Source organism: Rutidosis leptorrhynchoides, chromosome 11, assembly GCF_046630445.1.
Source record: "Rutidosis leptorrhynchoides isolate AG116_Rl617_1_P2 chromosome 11, CSIRO_AGI_Rlap_v1, whole genome shotgun sequence".
Lineage (NCBI taxonomy): Eukaryota > Viridiplantae > Streptophyta > Magnoliopsida > Asterales > Asteraceae > Rutidosis > Rutidosis leptorrhynchoides.
The window spans coordinates 43,498,725-43,525,075 of NC_092343.1; the positions used below are offsets into that span (position 1 = coordinate 43,498,725).

Consider the following 26,351-nt stretch of genomic DNA (forward strand, 5'->3'; position numbering starts at 1 on the left):
TAAAGTTAAAATTATTCCACTAAAGCAGGAAAAAAAAAAAGGTGTCTAACAAAATCATGGTTATCATTAACAAGCATCGATAATTTAATTATAAATAAAGATCATATCAAAATACATACAATAAATTACAATAAAGAATTAATAGTTAATAATACTACGTATAATTTATCATATTAAATACGGAGTTATAATAATAACAGTGCATAACATTAAAGAACTAAAAATATTGGGACAAATAGGATAATAATAAAAGCTAGACAAACATGTACGGTGTAGTATTATTTTTCTTAATTTGAGAACTGAATACAGAATACGAATACCACATAACCACATTCAAAATTATCTGAGGGGTTTAGATTTAACAAATTATACCTACGGTCCCTGTATATAACAAAAAATTGCTATTAAGTCCAAATGTTGGGGGGTGGTGGGAGCCCACCCCTGCCCTAAAGAAGCTTCGCCAGTGAATGACATGCGATAATCTAATGATCACGTTTTGTTGGAGTCAGGTGTGATATGCTTTTTCATTTTTACGTTTTGAGTCTTTCAAATCGTGTTTAATTGATTTTTAAAATTATAGTTTTGAGTCTTTCAAATCGTAATTAGTTGATTTTTAAAATAATATTTCCAAACACTATTTATTTATTATTTACCATTTGAAAATATGACAATCAAATAATCAACAATTAATAATTAACAATAATAATAAAAAATCGTCATTGGGATGACGCAACATAATATTGGTAGTAATTCTTAACAAATCATGCTAACAGCTTGATGATATATAAACTAGATGCTAGTAACAGCTTGATCACATATAAACTACTCCGTAGTTTGGAAATTGTAAGTTTAAAATAAGGCTTTTGGCCGAATAGATACACTAAAACTTTACATCTACGTTAAATCTCTCTTCTTCCCCTTCCGGTCGTATATCTTATTATCTCTCCTTACATTATTGTAACCCTTTCCTTTTGTGCTTCTTAATTTTCACTTGATCAATACAAATATGTCATCTGCAATCAAAGAACTTTCTCACTTACAAATCCCACTTCAAGATATACTACATGCAACCAAAAACTTTTCTGATAAGAATGTCACCGGGCAAGGTGATTTCGGAAAAGTTTATCGAGGCAAAATCAAGCACAAAGGAAAGATGGTCAAAATTGCTGCTCGGAGGTTAGATCGTAAGCATGGGCTTGGAGACGTCGAGTTCTGGAATGAGGTTTCTTCGCTTTCTGGTCTCAAGGGTGGTCATGCTGTAGTACATATGATTGGGTATTGTGACGAAAAGGGTGAGAAGATCATCGTTATAGACCACCGTTATGTCAAGGGAAGTCTCTCACGATATATAAGCGACCCGTTGACCCTCAATGTGTACATGAGATTGCGTATTGCCGAGAGGGTTTGCTGGGGAGTAAACTACATTCATAGAATAATCAATTTGGATGGAGAGTTCAAGAGTGATTATATCATACATCGAAATATTAACAGTTTCACAATATTATTAGATGCACAATATGAGCCAAGCTTATCTGGATTTGAATATTCTATCAAACATTCAAGAGAACAAAGGGACAAAGTTGTGAGTTTGAATTCGAAAATGATTGGCACAAAAGGGTATATAGACCCCGCAATTGAAAAATACGGAGGTGTGAATTACAAGTCAGATATCTACTCAATTGGTGTTGTTTTGTTCGAATTGTTGTGTGGGAGGAAAGCATTCGATGAGAATGTGTCTCTAGCTCCGCTTGCCAAATTTCATTACGAAAACGGAACACTCAAGGATATAACTCATCTACACATATGGAATCAAATGCGTCCGGAATCATTCAAACAATTTTCAAAGGTAGCTTATTCTTGCTTACAAGAGGATCCAGCACTACGGCCAAACGCACAAGAACTTCTGAGGCAAATTGAGAAAGCACGAGTAAGACGATCATTTTGTTTATCTTATTTTTTCTTTCAATAAGATAAGATACTTTCAATATTTTACTATCGAAAATATTTGTTTCCACACTTTAATAATCAGTATTTATATATTTATATATGTTTCATAATAGGATTAAGCTAACATGTGCTCCTATGCCACAAGTTTAATTGAAAATTTTCTAAAATTTTATAATTCATAATTAATATACGCATAAAAAAAGAAAATAATAGATTCAACTAATGAGTAGGTATTACAAATTATTATATTTAATGAAACTACAACTTTCATTATTGCCGACTTGACTGACTCTTACAGCCTAAATTAAATTTTAGGTAAGATTTAAAATCCATTAAAATTTGATTTTACTATTTTCGTCTCAAACTTATTTAATTTTTTTTTATTTTTTTTAAAAAACTTTTTCCTCTTTATCGGTCGGAGGTCCACCCGGAAACAATCTCTATCCGTCGAATAGAGAGAGGACTTTCTCTACTTTTGAGAGTGTTTTAACTCTGGATGGAGAAATGACTTGTCTTTATTCTCGCATAGGGGAAGAATTGTCTATATCCTACCTCCCTCATACACCACTTATGTAGTGTTGAGTTTTGTTGTTGTTATTATGAAAGTACACCTTTATTAAATTCACATTAACGTGTGCCATAAGAGCACACGTTAGCAAAACCCTTTAAAAATATTGTTCATCCTATCAAATATAACTACTAAATATCATTAAATTTCACTATATATTTTTATTTCTATTGATCAACGTTTTTAAATAAATTCAATCAAACTTAATATTGATTTAAGGGGCAAAATTAATATTATCTAATATAACTTAAATTACTCCCGTTGCTCCTAATTTATTGTCCGGTACTCTATTTTGAATTTGTCAAATTAATTATTTACTTTCATAAGTAGAAAAGAATAATAAGATTAAGTTTTATTGTGTTCTTAATGTTGTGGATATGATTAAAAGAGAAAACAAAAGTAAGGTAAAACTGAAAAGTAATCAGAATATACAATAATTTTATGATATTTTCTTAAATTCTGTATTTTTTGTCCGAGAACAATTAATTTTGGACGGAAGGAGTATAAAAAATAAGTGTAAAGCAATAATATTTTTGAGAGTGGCGATTTTAATTTTGATACTACTAAAGTTTTGTTAATATATTTTAATTTGTGTATAACACGCGTAATAAACGTATTGTAGCGGTTTGTATTGCATAATAATGTGATTTTGTAATTTTACACACAAATCAACCATTTATCATATCATGTATTGTTTTATTTAGTTCTCTCTATGATTTATCTATACCTAGCAATCAAGATCCATACATCAAAAGTTGAGTTCATTGGATCAAGCATTTGGATCAATTGGGTCTTGATAAAACAAAGGAACGGGTCTAATATGGATCTATCTTTAGTCCTTCAATATTTTAGGTCCATCTAGACCCATTGAAACTCATTTTCAATCCATTATACGGAAAAAAAAATTAAAAAGACTAAAAAGATGATAAAATAAAATTTTTAGAAAATTAGAACAATAGAACAATAGAAAAACAAAAACAAAAAATTATTTTTATGAAAAAAAGTAAACGTAATAAAAAATATTTAAAATATTTTTGTTTTTTTAATATAATTTTTATAAAAAAAAATAATATTTTTAAGAAAAGTTTTTGATAAGGAAAAATAGGTCTCTATCCGACCCAACCCTGCCTGTTTGGACCAGACCTGTTCGACTGTTTGAATTTTGAGACCAGTTCTCTTAAAGACACATCGTGTATAACGACATATATTTAACTAATAGAGTACTCCGTATATATTTGCATAATTTTCCATAACTTTTACACTTGATTTTTTATTTTGTACTATTATATTTCGATTTTGATAAATCATATCATATATCATATATACATATATATATATATATATATATATATATATATATATATCATATATAAGTATATAACGACACATCTAACTAATACACTATTTGCACATTTTTTAACTACTTAACTTTTATGCGTTATTATTTAATAAGTTTAACTTCATTTACAGTAAAACCTCTATAAATTAATAATGTTGGGACTGGGATATTTTATTAATTTAGCGAGATATTATTATATCGATAAATTAATAAATTATCAATTTAAAAAATTGGCTTATATTTGTGAGCAAGTCTCAAATTAATGCATCATCATTAGAAATAATCTTGTCCGTTCACTTTGTCTATTTGAATAAAACATAAACAAGGACTTTCAAAATTCTCATATATGTACATTCACACATTAATGAACTTGTCAAGTTCAATGTATATTGGGATTTCAAAAAAGAAAAAAAATAGTAATTATTAATTTATAGTTTCGCTGGGACCAATATATTTACATTGGGGTTTCAAAAAAATTATTATCTTATTATTTTATCGATTGAGGTCCAAATTTGTGCTGGTCCCAAGTTGGGGCCGGAAAATTATTAATTTTATCGAAGTTATTAATTTATCGTGTATTAAATTATAGAGGTTTTACTGTAAAATATAAGTTTGACATAATTCTTTAATTTAAATTTAATTTGTTCTTAGAAGAATTGTTAATTTTATCACAATTTAATAAGGTGTTCCTCGCATTATTGGACAACAACATAACAACAAATAAACATCTTCTTTAGTAGTATGTTACTAGTTATATGACCCGTGAATACACGGGTTTTGTCCGTGAATACACGGGTTTTGTTAAAAAAATATTTAAAAGATTGACGGTAATTATTCTATTCATGTATAAAGAATTCACTGAAATTACTCGTACTTTTGATTCCAACATGTTCACCAACCTCATTCTCGTTTGGCAGCCCATACATCTGTATCACCTGTAGAAATATGATTATCACAAACTAAAATACAACAAAGTTTGGCAGGCAAGCAGGAGAGTTAGGGTCAATTCATTAGTCAAATAAATTCATTTAAGTCAAAATATAAACATTAACTAAATAAAATATAGCAATGGTGATCCAAACAAATTTATATAAGAACTTCTTGCACTTAGCCAATCATATGTGAAGGCGTAGAACACGGTATTAGGTGGTAGTTTAGAAAATAAAAAAAGGTGGTAGTTCAGAGTTTAGAATAAGTTATAAACGAATTAATTTTAATCATCTTTTATCTCTTAAAGGCTCAACGAAAATTTCTACCCATTTACTCATCTCTAACCCCTTTTGAAACATACCAACTCAAATGATCCTTAAACTACTTGTCACTTAGATTAAAATAGATCACTTTAGGTATTTGATGATAAGAAACACACATCTTGCCCAAGCTGTAAACCCTATCTCTAGTATATACCGATCAAATCTTAGAATATATAAGCTCTAAACAACATTCAATATTCACAATAATTACTATAAGTTTCGATTTAGGAGTTATGTGAAATTATGTTTACTTTTAGTTAGATAGATATAGTGATCATCATTAAGTTGTAGCTCATCTAGTAGTGGTCTGTCTCTTTTAGCGATAGGTCGGGATTCGACTCCGCTTAGATGCAACATTTCACTCAATGTTATCCCTGACACGAAGTATCCACCCAGGTCGCCTTTCGCTTAGTGCGGGGGCAGCGGGGAATTGAACGGGGTTTTACCGGTCATGCCCTCGGATTGGTCCGAGATTCCTCCAGGACAGTAGTTCGGGGCGGGTTATGCAACTACGGGAGATGAATGCGTGAGTAGTTTAGTCCACCTGGGTGATCTCAAATTAATGTCCAAAAAAATTTATATTACCTTTTTGCTTGACATTTATAGGGTTATTCTAACACCTAAAAAAAACTTTTTGCTTCACATTTACTATATCTTTAAGAACCACTCCTAATAATAAATTAGCTTTAACAAATTAATTATAATAACTTGTTGGTAGGTTTTATAAGGACTTTAAAAGATAAAATTCAGCAAAATGGTCAATTTGTCTTCATTTGGAAATCTAGATACATAAAAAATCTTACCAAAGAAAAGAAATTTAATTAATAGCACTTGTTACAAAAAGTAAACATTAGATAAAAACATGTAGTACCTCCTTGTCTGGATGCTCGATTCTACCTTCAGGAATTATAGTACATACGTGATGATTTCCAGCCGTAATCTAGTATCTTCTAGATGTCGTGTCATCTAGATGCCTTATTCTAGTTTCTTCTAGATGTCGTCATCTCATGTGGAAGAAGCAAACTTGAAAACAATGACGGATTGCCAACTTTGAACAACTAATATGGAAGAAGCAAAATTGGAAACAATTACGGCTAGCCACCATTTTTTGCGTTCACATCATCTAGCGTTCACACCTTTCCACCTCTTCAAATTTTTCCTATAAATAGAGGTGGAAACCTTCATTGTAATGCATTCAGAAGAAGTGTAATCACACCTAGTTAGTGTGTGTGAGTTAAAGTGTAATCATAACCAAGAGTGAATACACCCTAGAGAGTGGTGAGAATTCCTAGTGTGTTAGTTTGAGAGTTTTTTTTATTTATTTGAGTTTTGTAATACTCTGTAATCTATTCTTGTGAGTAATAGAGTTATTTTCTCTCAAATTTCTGTGTAACAACGTCCAGTCTATCCTCTCTTAATCACAACAAGTGGTATCAGAGCTAGGTTAGAGGCGTTGGTAGAGTGTTTGAGTTTTCTGAAGTTTTCAACCCCGTTTGTGTTGAAAAATTATTTGTAAGGTGATAATGTCCACGGAAGAGTCAGGATCATCTTCCGGAGCCATGATTATGCTCACTGCCACTAACTACACGCTGTGGAAACTTCGGATGGAAGATCTCCTCAGATGTAAGGATTTGTTTGACCCTATTGAATTAAAGGGTATAAATCCCGAGAGAAAGAGTGGAAGAAGTTAAATCGAAAAACTATTGGTCAGATCCGTCAATGGATTGATCATAGTGTCTTCCACCATGTTGCACAAGAGACAGACGTATATGTCCTCTGGAAAAAGTTGGAGGACGTGTACCAGGCCAAGACTGCTCGGAATAAAGCCCTGTTGATGAGGCGTTTAGTCAACATAAAGCTTAAAAGTGGAACTCCAGTTGCCGAGCATACCAGTGAGTTCCAGAGCTTGGTCAATCAGTTATCGTCTGTAGAGATGCCTCTTGGTGATGAAGTTCAGGTGCTACTGCTACTTAGTTCTCTTCCTGATAGTTGGGAGACGCTGGTCGTAACACTCAGCAACTCAGCCTCGAATGGCAAACTTACCATGTCAATGGTCAAGGATGCCCTATTCAGTGAAGAGGCAAGGAGAAAGGACATGGACACAGATCAGACCCATGCCTTTGTCACAGAGAATCGGGGGAGACAACGAATGAGTAGCAAAAGTAAATGGAGAGGCAGAAGCAAGAGCAGGGGCAGGTCTGCTGATAGCAAAAAACCAATATATAAATGCTATCATTGTGGATTAGAGGGACATATGAAGAAGAACTGCTACAGATTGAAAGAGGAACAAGATCAGAGCAGTTCACAGCCGAAGAATATGGTTGGAGAAACATTAGTGACTATTTCTGGTGATGTCGCTTATTGTTCAACCCATGATGAGGCCTGCCTTCACGTCTCACGAGAAGACACGGAATGGGTGGTAGATACTGCAGCTTCCTACCACGTGACTCCATACAAGGAATACTTCACAACATACAAAGCTGGTGATTTTGGAGCTGTGAAGATGGGAAATTCCAGTTCCGCTGAGATTGTCGGAATTGGTGATGTCACGATAAAGACAAGTTCCGGGAGCACAATCACTCTGAAGGATGTCCGCCATGTGCCAGATCTTCGGCTGAATCTACTTTCTGGAATAGCTCTTGACAAATAGGGCTATGATGGTCATTTCAGTAGAGGCACATGGAAATTGTCAAGAGGCGCTATGATAGTCGCTCGAGGACACATTTGTGGCACACTATACAAAACTCATGTGAAGATCTGTACAGACGGCCTTAATGTTGCAGAAAAAGAGGCATCACAAAATTTATGGCACCAGAGACTCGGTCACATGAGTGAAAAAGGGTTGTCTAACCTAATAAAGAAGGATCTTATCAATGTAGACAAGGACGCTGCACTAAATCCTTGCAATCATTGTCTGTTTGGTAAGCAACATAGAGTCTCGTTTAATTCCTCTTCAACGAGAAGATCAGAGTTACTCAGTCTGGTGCACTCTGATGTTTGCGGTCCCTTAGAGGTTGAATCAATTGGTGACAATCGATACTTTCTAACGTTTATCGATGATGCTTCTCGAAAGGTGTGGGTATATTTCTTGCGGACGAAGGACCAGGTTTTCGATTACTTCAAACAGTTCCATGTCATGGTAGAACGTGAGACAGGAAAGAAGTTAAAGTGTCTTCGATCCGACAACGGCGGTGAATACTCTTCCAGGCAGTTCGATGCCTATTGCAGATCATATGGCATCCGACATGAGAAGACAGTTCCACATACCCCTTAACACAATGGTATAGCAGAAAGAATGAACCGAACAATCATGGAACGTGTTCGGAGCATGCTCAGTATGGCTAAGCTGCCAAAGCCATTCTGGGGAGAAGCAGTCAGAGCCTCATGTTACTTGATCAACCGATCTCCATCAGTACCACTGAATTTTGAAGTTCCGGAGAAACTTTGGTCTGGAAAGGACGCATCATACTCTCACTTAAGAGTATTTGGATGTTTGGCATACGCACATGTATCCAAGGAGCTCAAGCAGAAGCTGGATGCAAGGACCACTCCATGCATATTTATAGGCTATGGAGATGAAGAATTTTGATACAGATTATGAGATCCAAAGGAGAAAAAGGTGATCAGGAGTAGGGACGTAGTGTTCCATGAAAGCCAGACAATAGAAGATATTGAAAAGCCCACAATATCTCATAAATCAAATGTTGCTGCTCAGGTGCCAGAGGCAACAACGGAATCATTCATGAGAAATGAATATATACAGTGCAAGAAGAAATGCCAGAAGTAGAAGATAATGAGGAAAATGACGGTGCTGAGCAGGGGGAGCCACAACCTCATCTGCCAGACATTCCAGCACCATCACAAGGTCAAGATGATGGTGGATCTCCTCAGTATATTCCAGAAGTTCGTAGATCTGAATGAGGTCGGATTCCATCGAGTAGATATCCGGAATTCGAATACCTTCTACTTACTGAAGATGGAGAACCAGAGAGTTTTCATGAAGCAGTAACTCATAAAGACAAAGAAAAATGGTTGCTCGCAATGCAGGATGAGATGGATTCTCTGCAGAAAAATCAAACTTATGAGATTGTAGAACTCCCACGCGGGAAGAAGGCACTGAAAAATAAATGGGTATTCAAGCTGAAAAAGGATGGCAGCGGAAAAGTGATGAAATACAAAGCACGGCTTGTAGTCAAAGGATTCCAACAGAAGAAAGGAATTGACTTTGACGAGATATTTTCACCAGTAGTCAAGATGACTTCAATCAGAGTCATACTTGGATTGGTCGCAAGTATGAACTTGGAGCTTGAACAGATGGATCTAAAGACGGCTTTTCTTCATGGAGATTTACATGAAGAAATTTACATGGAGCAGCCAGAAGGTTTTGAGGTTTCAGAAGATAACCTCGTATGCAAGCTGAAGAAAAGTTTGTACGGTTTAAAGCAGGCACCTAGGCAGTGGTACAAGAAGTTTGACTCGTGCATGGTGAGTCAAGGGTACAAGAAAACAGCAGCAGATGAGTGTGTCTACATTCAGAAGTTTTCTGAAGGAGATTTCGTTGCTCTTCTACTATATGTAGACGATATTTTGATCGTAGGGAAAGATGCAACGAAGATCAACCAGCTGAAGAAGGAACTCCTTAAGTCTTTTGACATGAAAGACTTAGGACAGGCTTAACAAATTTTGGGAATGCAGATTACCCGAGATAGGAAGAATAGAAGGTTATGGCTATCTCAGGAGAAGTATATTGAACGAGTCCTTTCACGATTCAATATGAACAATGCCAAACCTGTTAGCATTCCATTAGCCAACCATTTCAAGTTAAGCAAGAGTTCTTGTCCCTCATCCAAGGAAGAGATCGGGAAGATGTCGTCAGTACCATATTCTTTAGCGGTTGGAAGTTTGATGTATGCAATGGTGTGTACGAGGCCCGATATTGCTCACGTAGTGGGAACAGTGAGTCGTTTTCTCTCTAACCCCGGGAAAGAGCATTGGAATGCGGTAAAATGGATTCTCGGATATCTTAAAGGTACAACGAAGATATGTCTTTGTTACGGGAGAGCTGATCCAATCTTAGAAGGCTATACGGATGCTGATATGGCTGGAGATCCTGATAGTAGGAAATCTACTTCAGGATTCATTTACACTTTTGCAGGAGGAGCTGTTTCATGGCAGTCAAGACTACAGAAGTGTGTTGCATTATCCACAACCGAAGCAGAATATATTGCTGCCGCGGAAGCTGGTAAAGAAATGTTGTGGTTAAAGCATTATCTCCAAGAATTTGGAATCAAGCAAAAGGAGTACAAGGTACATTGTGACAGTCAGAGTGCTCTAGATTTGAGCAAGAACTCCATGTACCATTCCCGTACAAAACATATTGATATTCACTATCATTGGATACGCGAGGTAATTGATCGACAACTGTTGAGACTAGTCAAGATCCATACAAAGGAGAATCCTGCAGATATGTTGACAAAGGTGGTGACTCGAGACAAATTAGATTTATGCAGAGACATAACCGGAATGTTTTGTTTAGATACGTCTGGAGGGGGAGAATTGATGATTTCCAGCTGTAATCTAGTATTTTCTAGATGTCGTGTCATCTAGATGCCTTATTCTAGTTTCTTCTAGATGCCGTCATCTCATGTGGAAGAAGCAAACTTGAAAACAATGACGGCTTGCCAACTTTGAACAACTAATATGGAAGAAGCAAAATTGAAAACAATTACGGCTAGCCACCATTTTTTGCGTTCACACCATCTAGCGTTCACACCTTTTCACCTCCTCAAATTTTTCCTATAAATAGAGGTGGAAACCTTCATTGTAATGCATTTAGAAGAAGTGTAATCACACCTAGTTAGTGTGTGTGAGTTAAAGTGTAATCATAACCAAGAGTGAATACACCCTAGAGAGTGGTGAGAATTCCTAGTGTGTTAGTTTGAGAGTTTTTTTGTTTATTTGAGTTTTGTAATACTCTGTAATCTATTCTTGTGAGTAATAGAGTTATTTTCTCTCAAATTTCTGTCCACCAACGTCCAGGCGATCCTCTCATAATCACAACAATACGTTGCATCCATGATTACTTTGAGGTTCCCTTACATGTTGCCTACACAAAAAATTGAGAAATTCAATTTACGTATTAGCTAATTTATCGTACTCTCTATTTTTTTTTAAAGGCAAACTCACACACACCATTAACACGAATATTTACAACCACGAATATGTCTCAAGTAGGACTTGAACCCTCAACCTCTTGAATGCTCTCTATTTCTAAACACTAAACAAACTCATTTAAAGATCTATTGTATTATTTTAAATAAAAAGTAGCATATGAAGCAGTTTAATATTTTCATCTTTTGTTTCATTTATGCATTTATCAAACACATGGTGGCCATGAAAAATCGTACACATGTGAATCTAGGGATGGCAAAAAAAAAAACCTGTACTCGATGGGGAAACCCGAAATCCGATATTTTTTTGGCAGGGTTCGGGCAAGTAAATGGGTCTAGGGTCGGGTATGGGGATAGTTTTTAATTTTTTCGCGGGTCCGGGGATGATTTTAGACACAAACCCGATTACCCGGCCCGTATACCCGAAAAAAAACCCGAGTCCATATACCCGACCCGTATACCCGATTACTTGGCCCTTATACCCGATTACTCAGCCCGATTACCCGGCCCGTATACACGAAAAAAGACTCGAATACCCGTGGGATAACCCATTTACCCAATAGCTCGTCAGTAAATGAGGACCCAAATACCCATGGGGAAACCCGTTTACCCGCTAATTAGTAACTAAATGGGAATCCGACGGGTTCGGGTCTGGGTTTGGGCCGGGTTTTTCTAACCGGGTGCGGGTCTTGGATTAGCTAAACCCGACCTAATCCCGATCCGATGTCATCCCTATGTGAATCTCTAAGCTTGTAAAGATAAAGAAACCTACAAAAGATGCAGGAACTTACGCATTACACCTCACCCCTACCATATACCTAGCAAAAATTTGAATCATCATCCTTAATTTTCATAAACATAAAACTAGAAGTTAGTTTTAAGGAAGCAGAGAAAGAAATAAAATTGAAAGATACGTTATACCTAAAAATAACACAACATTCGCATCAGTTAATATTCAGTATATTAACAAATCAAATATAAAGACGCATAAAATCGAACCAATATAAAATACACAAAACTAACCACATGTATCAAATCATCAGCCAAATGCTTAAAAGAAAACATCATAAAATATTCATTATCAACTTAGGAAGAACATCAAAAACCGTCAAGTAACCAAAAAATGTGTGTACTTACATGTAAGCCAAATCAAGTATGTATCTCCATTAATAATAATGAATAACAAATTCAACAATGACTTAAATCCTAATAACACAACATAATCACTAAAAACTAAATCAAAATTTAACTTAAATGTTAGGAGTACCTTAACTGTATTGAAAATAATAATAATAATAATGAATATCTAGTTTAAAAATAAGTTAAATCCTAATGACACAACATAATCACTAAAAAACTAAATCAACATTTAACTTGAATGTTAAGAGTACCATGACGATATATTTTTTTGGGAAAAGGAGATAATGCAGGAAGTACTGAACGTCTGGATAGATTGTGCAGTGGGGTTTTGAACATCATCTCAATATCACTCCGTATATTAATCTATTTATTAATCTATTTTATAAAAAAGATTTAATTTAACTAAAATAATTAATATTAGTTAATTAGGATTACATCATAAATAAATTCCAAATTGAACCTAGAAATGCCAAGTGTCCATTTTTTTTAAACTTTTTTCAAACCTCCTTAATAATGTCATCTTAGTAGTGCTATATAAGATGGTAATAGACGATATATTTGAATTTAAAACAAGTATAAGATATAAGAAATTATTTTCCCATATTATATTGTTCCTGTTATAATTATAATTAGCTGCAATGGGTAATAACGTCTTACTTAACCGATTTAATGTAGAGGATGGAGTATAAGAGACCGGAAGAACGTCCTATCTTTGAGAATTTGTTGCTTATATCATCACCTAATCTTTGGAAGGTAATTTATTACTCTCAAAATAACCGTGTCATTTTAACTTTTTTCAACTTTACTTTAAAATTTTTTTTTTTTTTTTTTTTTTTTTTGTATTATATACTTGACTTGATAAAAGTTATATTAATTAAAACATATAAAAGCCAATCCGTTCATACAACTTTCATCAATTATTTTATTATATTATAGAAATTATAATAATTAAAGTTAAAGTTAAAAAGAAAGATTTTCAAAACGGAATGAATAATTTACGTATATACATGATTAAAGGTGATTTTAGTAATTGTATCATTCTCTTAACTATGATAAACATTTTATTTGGTATCTTTGAATAAACCTGAAATTAGAACTAGTTTAAGATTTAAAAGAATTTTTTTTCATAGTACATGTTTTTGGTTAGCTTTTCAATCATAATTAGCTGCAATAGACAATAACAACGTCTTATCTTAGTGAATTAATGCAAAAGTGTAAAAATGAGATACATGAAAAACATCCTATATTTGAGAATTTGTGAGGACATATCATCACTCACACTCGGAAGGTAATTAATATTCATATCTATGCATGCTTAAAGGTATATCACAAATTATTTATCAGTGAAGTTTTTAAATATATCATTTTGAATTTTTCTCTCTACAAAAACATTATCTCCTCGGTCCTTCTTCTGGAAAACCTTAGTTCTTTTTCCCTTATCTTCTTAGCCGCCGCCGCTTTCTGCTACCTTCCCCATCCTGCCGATCTGTATCTTACGTGCGTGTTTTCTTTTTTAACCACTGGCATCTCGCCAATGGTCCGACCGTTTTTATTTTTCGTTTCTGATTCCCGGCGATCCGCTGTGGCTCCCTCTCCTTGGTGGCCGGAGAGTGTCCGAACGGCCATAGCCTCGCCACAGCCGTTGTGGTTAAGCTATAGCCAGGGCGAAACTATGTGAGGACAGGGGGCACCCGCCCCCAGTGATTTTATAATTTTTGTGCAAAAATTTTGAATTTTTCAAGTTTGCCCCTAGTGGATTTTTTTTTTGCCCCAAAGTCTCCTTTGCCCTCAACCCTCCATATTTTGCTCCAAAACCTCTATATTTTCCCCCCAAAACCTCTACATTTTGTCATAGAACCTTCATATTTTGCTCAAAAACCAACATATTTTTCCTCAAAAAGTTGCTACGCTTTAAAAAAAAAAAATGGGCCCCTGTGAAAATTTTTTTTTACTTCCACCACTCGCTATACTTTTTTGATTTTCTTTCCTGCCGCCTCTCCTTTCCTTCTCCAGTGTCGATCTCTGGATTTTCTTTCTTTCCAGCGGTGGTGGTGTTCCACCACCCTGTTGGTGGTGGCCATCAGTCGGCTTGATGTGTTTGTGTATTTTTTGGCATCTACCTTCTCTCCGGGGCTTCCTCTTTGCGTTTCACTGTGTGTGGCGGCATTTGGTGGTCCTCCATTTGCCGATGCTTGGCTGCTTTGTGGTTCGTGACCGTGACGGTTTACCACCCTATCGGTTTGTAGCTCAGGTGCACGTTTTCTTTTCTAACCAGTGACATCTCGCTGGAGGTCCGACCATTTTTAATTACCGGCAATCCGCTGTGGCTCCCTCTCCTTGGTGGTCGAAGAGTGTTTGGATGGCCATAGCCTCGCCATCGCCGTTCTCGTGGTGGTTAGGCTATAGTTGTTTGGTTTTCTTTCTTGTTGCCTCTCTTTTCCTTCTTTATTTTGAAAGGAAGGTTGTCGGTATCACCCAGAGGGGACTTAAACAACTTCGCGATCGTTCCAAGCATGCGCTTTTGAGCAGAAACCCGAACCGTATTACAGGGATCCGAACCTTAAACCTTCCCGAGGGGCAGCCGGGTCGGACCCGACTAACAAAAGGTAAGCCTTCCACGGGTATTTTAAGGAGATGAACTCGAACTTGAGACCTCTCCACTCTTAGACATGGCCCACGAAGTGAAACCAAGTATACCACTCAACAACAAGTGTTGGTCTTTAAATTTTCTTTTTTTCTGATGGTGGGTGGTGGTCCTCCACCCTTTTGGTGGTGGCCACCGGCCGGCTTGCCATGTCTAGGTGTCTTTTAGCCCTGCCCTCTCTCCAAGGCTTCCTCTAGGCATTTTACTGTGTTTGGCGGAGTTTGGTGGTCCTTCGTTTTCCGATTCTTGGCTGCTTTCTGGTTGGTGACCACGGTGGTTTACCACCTGTTCGTTTCTTATCATAACTCGGGAATCTTCTTAAGTCAATATAAGTATGCTCATGACATACTAGCTCGTGCTCTTCTTTTGGATGCGAAGCCTTCACCTACGCCGTTATCGACATCCACTTATCTTACCTCTCAAGGAACACCTTTCACTGATCCGACTAAATATAGGTGTTTAGTTGGTGCGCTTCAGTATATCACCATAACTCGTCCTGATCTTTCTTATGCAGTTAATCAGGTGAGTCAATTTCTTCATGTGCCGACTATCGATCACTACCAGGCTGTTAAACGGTTTTTAAGATAAGTTAAGGGCACCACGTCTTACGAGCTTTCGTTCCTACATGCTTCGTCTCTAAATGTTTTGGGCTATTCAGATGTCGATTGGTCTTAGTGCATCGAGACCCGACGTTCTACCTATAGTTACTCCATCTTTCTTGGAGGGAATCTTGTCTCATGGAGTGCCAAGAAGCAACCTACGGTTGCACGATCCAGTTGTAAATCTGAATACCGGGCTATGGTTAATACTGCATATTTTGTGGCTCATAGACGCCCTACTTTGTTATGTGATAATCGAAGTGCTATCTTCCAAAGTCAAAATCCGATATCTCATAATCGTGCTAAGCATCTTAATATTGACTATCATTTTGTATGTAAAATTTGTGCTATCTGGAAAGCTTCACATTAAGTAGGTATTCACTAATCTTTTCGATCCAAGTTTCGTGTTGTTTCACCCCATCTTCGCTTGCTAGGGGTAGAGGTGGGGGTTAATGGATTATATTTAGAATATATTTTTTATATCTTTTATTTTTGTTGTAGATTACATGTATCTCTTTATTTAGCAAGTTTGTTACTCTTGTAATCTATTTAAGTGGATCAATACAAAGTACACATTCAAGGTGTGATTTCCTAATCGTTATAAACGGGAACAAGGACCAATGAGGGGTTTAGGTAGACTGGACAACCAACAAACCGACCTGTAAAACTTGCTCCGACGACCAAAACCGCCAGTTAAAATCCGATATCTACCAAACCGAGAGGCCCAAACTAGTGAAAGGACCCGTTCATATACATTATAAATGATTCACAATAGTTGATTACATTGCGAGGTATTTGACCTCTATATGATACATTTTACAAACATTGCATTCGTTTTTAAAAGACAAACTTTCTTTACATCAAAAATTGACAGGCATGCATACCATTTCATAATATCCACTATCCAACTATAAATTGATTTAATAATAATCTTTGATGAACTCAATGACTCGAATGCAACGTTCTTCGAAATATGCTATGAAAAACTCCAAGTAATATCTTTAAAATGAGCAAATGCATAGCGGAAGATTTCTTTAACACCTGAGAATAAACATGCTTTAAAGTGTCAACCAAAAGATTGGTGAGTTCATTAGTTTATCATAATCATTTATTTCCATCATTTTAATAGACCACAAGAATTTCATTTCCAGTTCTCATAAATATACGTCCCATGCATAGAGACAAAAATAATCATTCATATGGTGAACACCTGGTAACCGACATTAACTAGATACATATAAGAATATCCCCTATCATTCCGGGATCCTCCTTCGGACATGATATAAATTTTGAAGTACTAAAGCATCCGGCACTTTGGATGGGGTTTGTTAGGCCCAATAGATCTATCTTTAGGATTCGCGTCAATTAGGGTGTTTGTTCCCTAATTCTTAGATTACCAGACTTTAATAAAAAGGGGCATATTCGATTTCGATAATTCAACCATAGAATGTAGTTTCAATTACTTGTGTCTATTTCGTCAAACATTTATAAAAGCGCATGTATTCTCAGTCCCAAAAATATAAAGGGTAAAAAGGCAAATGAAACTCACCATACTGTATTTCGTAGTAAAAATACATATAACGTCATTGAACAAGTGCAAGGTTGGCCTCGGATTCACGAACCTAAATTAATTATATATATTTATGTGTTGGTCAATATTTGTCTAACAAATTAGGTCAAGTGATAGTGTACCACAATCCTAATGCTCGAGACTAATATGCAAAAGTCAACAAAAGTAAATTTGACTCAAAATAATTTCCAAAAATCTATACATGATTAATATATAGTTTAAATATCATCGTTTTATATTTTTAAATATTTTTAAAAGATTTATTAGAGTAAATAATATAATTTATTTATTAATAAATAAAATTTTATATTAAATTTATATAATAAAATATACTTTTATATATATTAAGTAATAAATTTTATAGGGTTCATTTAATATCATAAAGATAATATGATAGGTATTATTAAAGTAAGTTATTACACGTAGTAAAATATGTTTGTATCACATATTTATTTGATAAAATAATATCTATAATGATAGTAAGTAAAAGTTGTATTATTTTGTAATAATTATTATTATTATAAAAATATCAATATTTATAATTACTAAGATGACATTATGATAAAACGATAATTCTAATTATGATAACTTTAATATTTACGATAATTTTTAATATTATCTTTAAAATAATAATTCTATTTAAAATAATAATAATAATGATATTTTATAGTAACAATGACATTTCTATTAAAATGATAATTTTTGTTAAAATGTTAGTTTTAATACTAACGATACTTTTAATAATAATAGTAATGATAAAAATAATAAGAACGATAATTTTATCTAAATCAATATCTTATAATATTTTAATTTCATCATGATACTCTTACTCATTATTTCCTAATCGTTTCGTTTAATAGCTTTTAATCGTCTTTTATATCGTGTTCATAATAATGATAGTTACTATAACATTATTAACGATAATACTAATAATTATCTTAATGATAATATAGTAATAATAATAATAACAATAACAATAACTATTTTTAAATAATGATATATATATTAATAATGATAATAATAATAATACTAATAATAAAAATAATTGGATAATAATAATAATACTAATTATAACTTTAATGATAATAACGATAGTAATAATAAAAAAAATAATAATTTTTAATGATAAATCCCTTTTATTGATAAAGATAATAATAATAATAATGATAATAATAAGATAAAACTAGAACGACGATAAAAACGACGATAATAATAATCATTTTTAATAAAAATATCGAAAATTCAATTGATTATAACTTCTAATCCGTTCATCGAAACCATTCGATATCTAAAGGAAAAGTTCTTAATTTTTCGCTAGCTTTCCAAGGACATGCATATCTTATACCTTATCTCAACCGCAAGTGTAACTAAGTCAAGATTCAACCTAGCCTGTCTAAGGGCAATATCAAAAGTACAAGCATGCATAATCCTAAATACTCGAGCACTAGTCAGGGATACACTATTAGTATGTAAAAGTTAAATTATGAGTACTCACGTATCAATATTGAGATTCAGTATTGCAGGAAAGGTACGTAGACGCAACGGAAATGATAAACACTATATTGACCTCACGAGCATACCCATGAACCATACTCAATCACCTCCATAGCTATAACCCATAATTTCCTTAATCCTATCCTACTCAAAAAACAATTTCGAAATCACTCGGACAGCACTCCGTCGTAAAATTTTATGTATACTAATAATATCTTGAAATAATACGGAGTAAATATATATATATATATATATATATATGTAAATCGATTGAGAGAGTTTAGAGAAAAATATTTTCAAGTTTCTATGAAATAATGAAACCTATTGAATTCTATTTATAATAGATTTTTGAATTATTAAAGTGAATTATTAAAGTATGAATTATTAAAGTGAATTATTAAAATATGAATTATTAAAGTGAATTATTAAAGTATGAATTATTAAAGTATGAATTATTAAAGTAAATTATTAAAGTTAAAGTAAAGTAAAAATAAAGTAAAAGTAAAGTTTAAGTATAGTAAAAGTATAAAACTATGTATGTATAATACGCGTATAAATATATATAATATTAATTTAAATCGTTATATATATTTAATAAAATAAAATATAAATATCGTTATCTTTATCATACTAGTTAAGTAATGAGTTGTCAAAAGTGGTTCTAGATATTTATAAAAGTTATATACATTTTAATAATAAAGTTCTTTTTAAACTGAAAACGTTTTTGTACGTTTGAAACTAAATAGATCAATCGAGTCTTTATGAGATTCAATCTTCCACTATCCTTTGTCTAGTTCTCAATGATTGACAATTTATTCTTATTTATAAATCACTTTACCATTTTCCGAATATTGTTAAAATGGAAAGATTTCTCAAATCAACGTGGGCCTTTCAACAGAGACTTGTAATCATAATTCAATATATCTGATAATTCAATCATTTGATCTTATCCTCTAATTCCATTGATAAACATTTTGAAACAGATACAATCATATAAAGTATTTAATCTAATATTTTGTTTACGTTTCAAGTTATAATATATATACACATATACATATATAATCATATTCGTTTAATGGTTCGTGAATCGTTGGAACTTGGTCGAGGTTGAATGAATGTATGAACATAGTTTAAAATTCTTGAAATTTAACTTAACAAATATTGCTTATCGTGTCGGAGACATATAAAGATTAAAGTTTAAATTTGGTTGGAAATTTTCGGGTTGTCACAACTAGCTCCATATACCATCAAACACAATGACACAAGCCATAACAAGTGTTTTCATTAACCAAAGAAAGAGACTGCCAAGCTTTGCCTAAAAAACGAGAAGCCGGGAAAAATAGAAAAATCCGGCGAAGGAAAAGAAAGGTCAAGGACACACCTCATGTCGACCGTCATAATGCTCAGAATACTCTAAATAAGTACTCCTCGTGTGAGCTTTGTAAAGATGACTGGAGATAACTCCATCCCTCAAGAGTCCATCGAATCCGCACAAGGAGGAAGGAAATGAAAAAACGAAAAAAATGTAAGAGAAAAAGGAGAAAAAAACAATAAGAAGGGCGTAAAAAGGGGAAACCGGACAACCAGCTTAGAGCCGGTGGATGGAAAACGAAAAGTACTCGGCTTCTTACCATTAGATCTAGGGTTACGAGTTTGAAAAGGAGAAAGAGAAAAAGATATATGTGTCAATGAGTTTGAGTTTGGTAATTTTAGTTTGCATTTTAATGTTTGACATTCTCAATCTAAAATTATAAATTTGCATTTAAATTTACATTTTAATTTTTGATATAAATAAATAAATTATAAATTATGGGCAATAGTGATAAAACACCAAAATGGAGCATTAAATTAAGAGCTACATGCGAGTACAATTTCGTGCTCATGACCATCATGATGAAAAATAAGTCACAACGAGCAATCTATAAAGCGAAAACAAACCTCCATTTAACAAACCTTTCTCAATCCGTATGAACCCGTGAAGATGCTAACAAATAAGGTGCACTAAATCCAATACAATCCCCAAATTAGCAAATAATTGATAATTAAGCACACACAAAGACATGAGAATTTTTACGTGAAAAAAACTCTCAAAACAAGAGTAAAAAACCACGGGACCTGTATGTCACTTAAAATGCACTATCACCAACAAGAGAACAATACAATAGGTTTTATCTAGATTAACTAGAGGCATACAATGACATCATACTCTTGAACTACATCAATCAACAAGTATATGAAATAACCTAAAGACAAAAGAGGATAACAATATCCAAAAAGAACTGCTGTTCCAGCAGCTCTAACTCGAGATACAGACCTCCGTAGAAAAATTCAACGGTTTAAAACCTTGGCCCAGATGTCATGAACACATTGTACAAAAATGGAGAATATTCAATGGTTATATATCCATGGATCGTCTCTTTTGTGAGCTGCAGTTTTCAATGACGGGAATTGGGGTTTCTCACTTTTTTTCTTAATCTCTTCACTCTCTTGTTTGTAAAATGGTTGCACACAATCCTTTTAAATGATGCCCTAAAAATACAAGGTCAAGGAAACCTTGAATGGGCCTAATTATTCGATGGTCACAGAAAATATATGTTTGTTAGATTTGGACTTCGTTAGAACCGCTTAACGGAAGAATTCTATTTCAGATAACAATTAATATACTTGTTTAAATAATAAAGAGGTTATCGTTTGGTGAAAAAATGCACATGAAGGTCCATGTGTGGGAAGAAATATGCATGTAGAAGTTGGAGGTTACACGTGCTACGCTGCAGGATTTTTTTTTTTCCGTTTTAGAGCTTAGTCGAATACATTATATTACATTACACATAATACTAAATGTGCTGAACAGTTACGGTTCAAAGGGCATAAATGTGATGAGCAGGTACTGTTCAGTGTCCACAGGGCAGTTTCATCTTTTTAACTCACAGGAGTATTTTCGTCTTTTCACTTCCAAATTTATTAATCACCATTTTCACCACACTATACCTCCTACCACCACAACTACCAATCCTCCTGCCACCAACACGACCACTCCACCGCCACTAACCACCTGCCACCGCTACCATCACTCATCTGTCACCGCCACCCTCAGCCACCTGCCACCACCAACACCACCACCATCAGCCTGTCGACCTCACCACCAGCAATCGTTAATTTCTGTCAAATGCTGACCACCATGACTGTAGATCTCACCACCGCCCACATCTCTGACGAGTCCCTTTCACCACGGTTTGAACATAAAAATATATATACGAATACATATTAGAAAATTAAAGTACTTTTTACGTTTTATGATGATTCTTTATGTGAAAACGATTGTGATTTTGTGAGACACCAATTGTGATTGCGTACCTACTATGTATGTTAAGTCCAAATATTATGATGTGCATTGTTATTGTTAAGTGATGCAAGTGATGATGGTATGGACATATAAATACCATCACCTCCCTTACTTCATTAACCAAGCCCTCACAATTACACTAACTGCTACACCTTAAAACACACACACGCACATACTTAGCAACAATTCTCTCTACTTTGTAACTAATCTCTATTCAATGAATCTTGTTAAAATGTTGAGTTTATGATATGTGATTCATCATTATCTTATCATTATAATAAGCTATTGTTATTCATATATCACATTTCATGATCATATTCCTAATTCACCTACTGTACGTATAAATTCCATATCACAAAACACGAATTGATCTAATCTATACTCTACACGTGGTATCAGAGCTCAAGGGATTCAATCATATCAATCCTCAACTCAATTCGTGTTCAAATTCATCAAAAATTCAAATTTCAAGTTTTTCAAGGTTTTTGAGCTGATTTTGGCGGTCTCAAATTTCTGAATGTTTTGATCAAATCGGTTAGTGGAGAACATTTGATAATCATCTCATCCAACATGTTCGAAATTTTAGAAGCTAACTCTCAGTATTGAGCTCTAATTTCAAAAATTTCAGGCCGAAAAAAATTATATTTCAAAATTGAATATATTTGATCGACTCAGTATTTAATTTGAAAAACTAAAAGTGCAGTTGTTTTTAAAGGGATTAAACGCACCTTTCTGCAAAATTTAATCATGTAATTCTAAGTTTTTGTTCATCTCCGTTGTTGTACCACCATAGCCACCGTAACTAAAACTTTTTCGGCCAGCTGAAACCTAAAAAACTCAAGAACTATTGTCGTCCTTTTGTCATTCTTCAATGGACCGTATGAAACCTTCTGTCGGCCGATAAAAAATTTTCAGTCGACCGGCACAACGTTTTCAATCGGTTGTCTACCGATTGTCTGTGATATCAAAAATCAAACGATAGTAACGTGATGATGCCTAAATTTCCAATGATACAACCTTTCTATCATTCGACAGAGACCAAATCATCATTTAATTGGACTTAGTCAACTTAACTGAATCGATTGATAAGAAATTAGGGCTCGTCCGTTTTTTTCTTAAAGAAGACTATATGATTTATGGTTTGATTGCAAATTGAATTGAGTTACAGGTCGAATCCAAGTTCAATAGCATTTTTTGGGTTTTTACATAGAGGTTAAGAAATAGGGTGTTGGTTTACAAAAGGTTCATGAGTTATTCTTCTGTTGAAGAAAATAGATACAGTGTGTTTGTATTTCGGTGCCAAAGACAAAATAAAACCATAAGATTTAAACACTCAATTGCATCTACGTTTAGAAAAACGAAGCTGGTTTATAGGTTAAGGGTTTAACTTTTATACAAAAGGTCCGAGGATCGAATCCAGGCCATTTTTATTTGTTGTCACTGTAGCAGGCACATTACTTGACACCCAATTACATCAGCCCATGTTCCCATGAATGTGTGAACTTAGTTGCTGGTCTAAAACATATCAAGGCCCATTTGTTTGGATTATAATCTAGCTTAGTCTAGTTAAATTTCTAATGAAAAGGACTAATAGAGTCAAGAAAAGGACTAATAGCTCAAGTCATTTCAGGCCTCCTCGAGCTTTAACTTTTCAGTTAACTTTCTAACGAAAATGACTAATAGAGTCAAGAAATATAACGATTCTCGTTATAATTTCTAACTAAATTTTCTGCAGTTCGCGTATTATTAAGATCTTTCAAATTCGGCATCCGATCATATTTAATGGAATGGTAAAAACGGGAGGATACTTGGAGTTTGCAGATAAAGGAGACATTTAAGTATGATTTCTGTCTAGGATATGGTCGGGTAATTATGTTGATGTAAGTCTTTAATTAGGATAGTAAAGAGTTGACAAGATGAGCCAATCGTGCAAGCCTACCAGTCTTTGGGTTCTAGAGTTCTTTATAAGCAAAGGAAGGTATGTCACTAGGGTTGCATTATTGGAGTATTTCTAAACCTCGAATTTTATCCAATGTGAAGGCACTAGGTCAAGTCAGCAGTTGTGTTATAATCTTAACTCTCTTTATCGATCATGCGATAGAATAATGACATGGTAAATTGAGTAGATGTACCAGAAATAGGAGGATCTTGTCGAGTAAAGTTGACATAACTATCCTAGGTGGCTAATTATCCTATCATCATCCTAAGGAAGGTCAAACTGCTTTAACCATTATACAGCATTGCAGTGTTAATGCGGATAGTGTAATAGATTAAAACATACAGAACGTATGTAATTTAGTAAGATCGATCCTAAGGCAACAATCAAACAAGAACATGCAATAAGGTTGGACCATACAGTTGAATATGGCTCAGTAAATCGTAACTAGTCCTAAGAGGTCTCTCGAGAATAATTACCAGGGATACTAGGTCATTCATATCTCAAATTCTAGGTTTTGTTGTCTCAAAAGCTCATTAAATGCCTCTCGGGAACAACAGCCATACCTAGATCATAGATTCATCATGCGTAGTATAACTGAGGGTCTTAGATCCTATGAAGTAACTAATTTCATATAGTTGGCCAAGTCTCGACCACAAGTTAGGTTGGATAATCCTTATGATCTAGCGTACCAGTTTAACAGAATCACATATTCAGCATAACAACGGCAATCGTACTAAGTTTACATAATTACACTAGCCCAGACGTCCATCATAGTAACGTACGAATAACTTAAAGCTACCATGGTGATAATAAAACGATTATCTAAACATATGTAGATGTAATACATGTTTAAATAAAAAAATATGTGTTTAAGATTAAAACATGAAAAGTGTTGCATACAGAAATTCGCCCTTTATCGCAGGGACTCAGGAGTATCCTCCGAAATTTCTAAACTAACTACTAACAGCTACAAAATATCTTTGTTTTTTGAGAATGTAAATTATGGATATGTTAAAAATGAGAAACAAGGCCCTATTTATAGACACTTCTCACGCTGGTAAGCCGTGTGGCAAGCTCGTGTGGATTGGGCAGCCCGTGTAAAATGTCGGTGTGAGGCAGCCTTGTGGAGTGGCATCCCGTGAGAGACAGTCGTGTGTCTGAACCATGGCAGCTCGTGTGGAATCCTAGCACCCCGTGTGGCTTTGATGATTTCCGAATCGTAACTTGGTTTTCGAGATCGTAACTTGATTTTCACCGTTTTAGCTCTAGATTCTTCATTTTAAGCCAATTTTCTTTGATTAGTCTTGCATTGCCTTCGTATTTACTTGATCTAAAAAATAAAGTGAATAAACGCTTAATTCTTCGATAAAGTTCATAAATTTATTTTTGGGCTTAATAACGAGGGTAAAAACATGATTTTTTAGTCGATATCAGAACATTTAAAGTAATCATCTTAATTGTATTGGCTTCATCTTTCACACATGTCATATCAAAACAACCTTAAGCTCTTGATACCAATTTGATGAAAAATAAGTGACAACGACCAATCTACAAAACGTAAACAAACCTCCGTTTGACAAACCTTTCCTGACTCGTATGAAGCCATGAGAATGCTAACAAATAAGCGGGAGCTAGTAGGGGGCTTGTGGGTGTTCAACATCCCCTAACCGTGGTAGATTAACCGATTTCTTATTGTGTTTTAAAGGTAACAATTTTTAGTTTGTGATTGAGATGATGTTAAGCGATATTAAAGTTTAAAGTTGCAAGTGAAGAAGTGGTTCGGGATATGAGTTTGGAGAGAAGAAAACCCTTTTGTCTTTATGTCATTTTTTTTTATTTGCGACCCTTCAACTAATACAATATTATATGATTTTAGCCCATCAATGTATTCATAGGTCATCTAAACTTCATTTCAAATAAATTATATATAAATATATAAATAGAATTATATTAAGACATACGTTTTATATAAAAAAAAAATAGTATATCAATATATTTCACAAATACTGTATTTCAAGCGTGGGTAATAAAAAATTTAACTGATAGAAATAATTATCAATTTGTAATGTGTCATTAATATGTAAGTTTTATACACGTCTAAAATAGCTTTTTTTTTACGTCATAAAAATTTTTGTTGTTTCAACAATCAAGCCCCCACAATTAAAAATCCTAGCTCCGCCTCTGCAAATAAGGTACAACAAATTCAATACAAATCAGCCTCAAATCAGCAAATAAATGATAATTAACCACACACAAAGACACGGTACATTTTACGTGGAAAAAACTCTCAAAATGAGAGTAAAAAACTACGGGACTCGTAGGCCACTTAAAATTCATTATCACCA

The 26,351-nt window shown here is 34.1% G+C and overlaps 1 protein-coding gene across 1 annotated transcript; it reads left to right on the forward strand.

Moving 5' to 3' along the window:
• Nucleotides 1–1,006: 1,006 nt before the first annotated feature.
• Nucleotides 1,007–14,631, forward strand: LOC139874498 (probable receptor-like protein kinase At5g59700). Its single transcript, XM_071861924.1, has 3 exons — nt 1,007–1,927; nt 13,093–13,170; nt 14,461–14,631. Exons 1-3 carry the CDS (start codon nt 1,007–1,009, stop codon nt 14,629–14,631), a joined length of 1,170 nt encoding a protein of 389 aa, XP_071718025.1.
• The last annotated feature ends 11,720 nt before the right edge of the window (nt 14,632–26,351 follow it).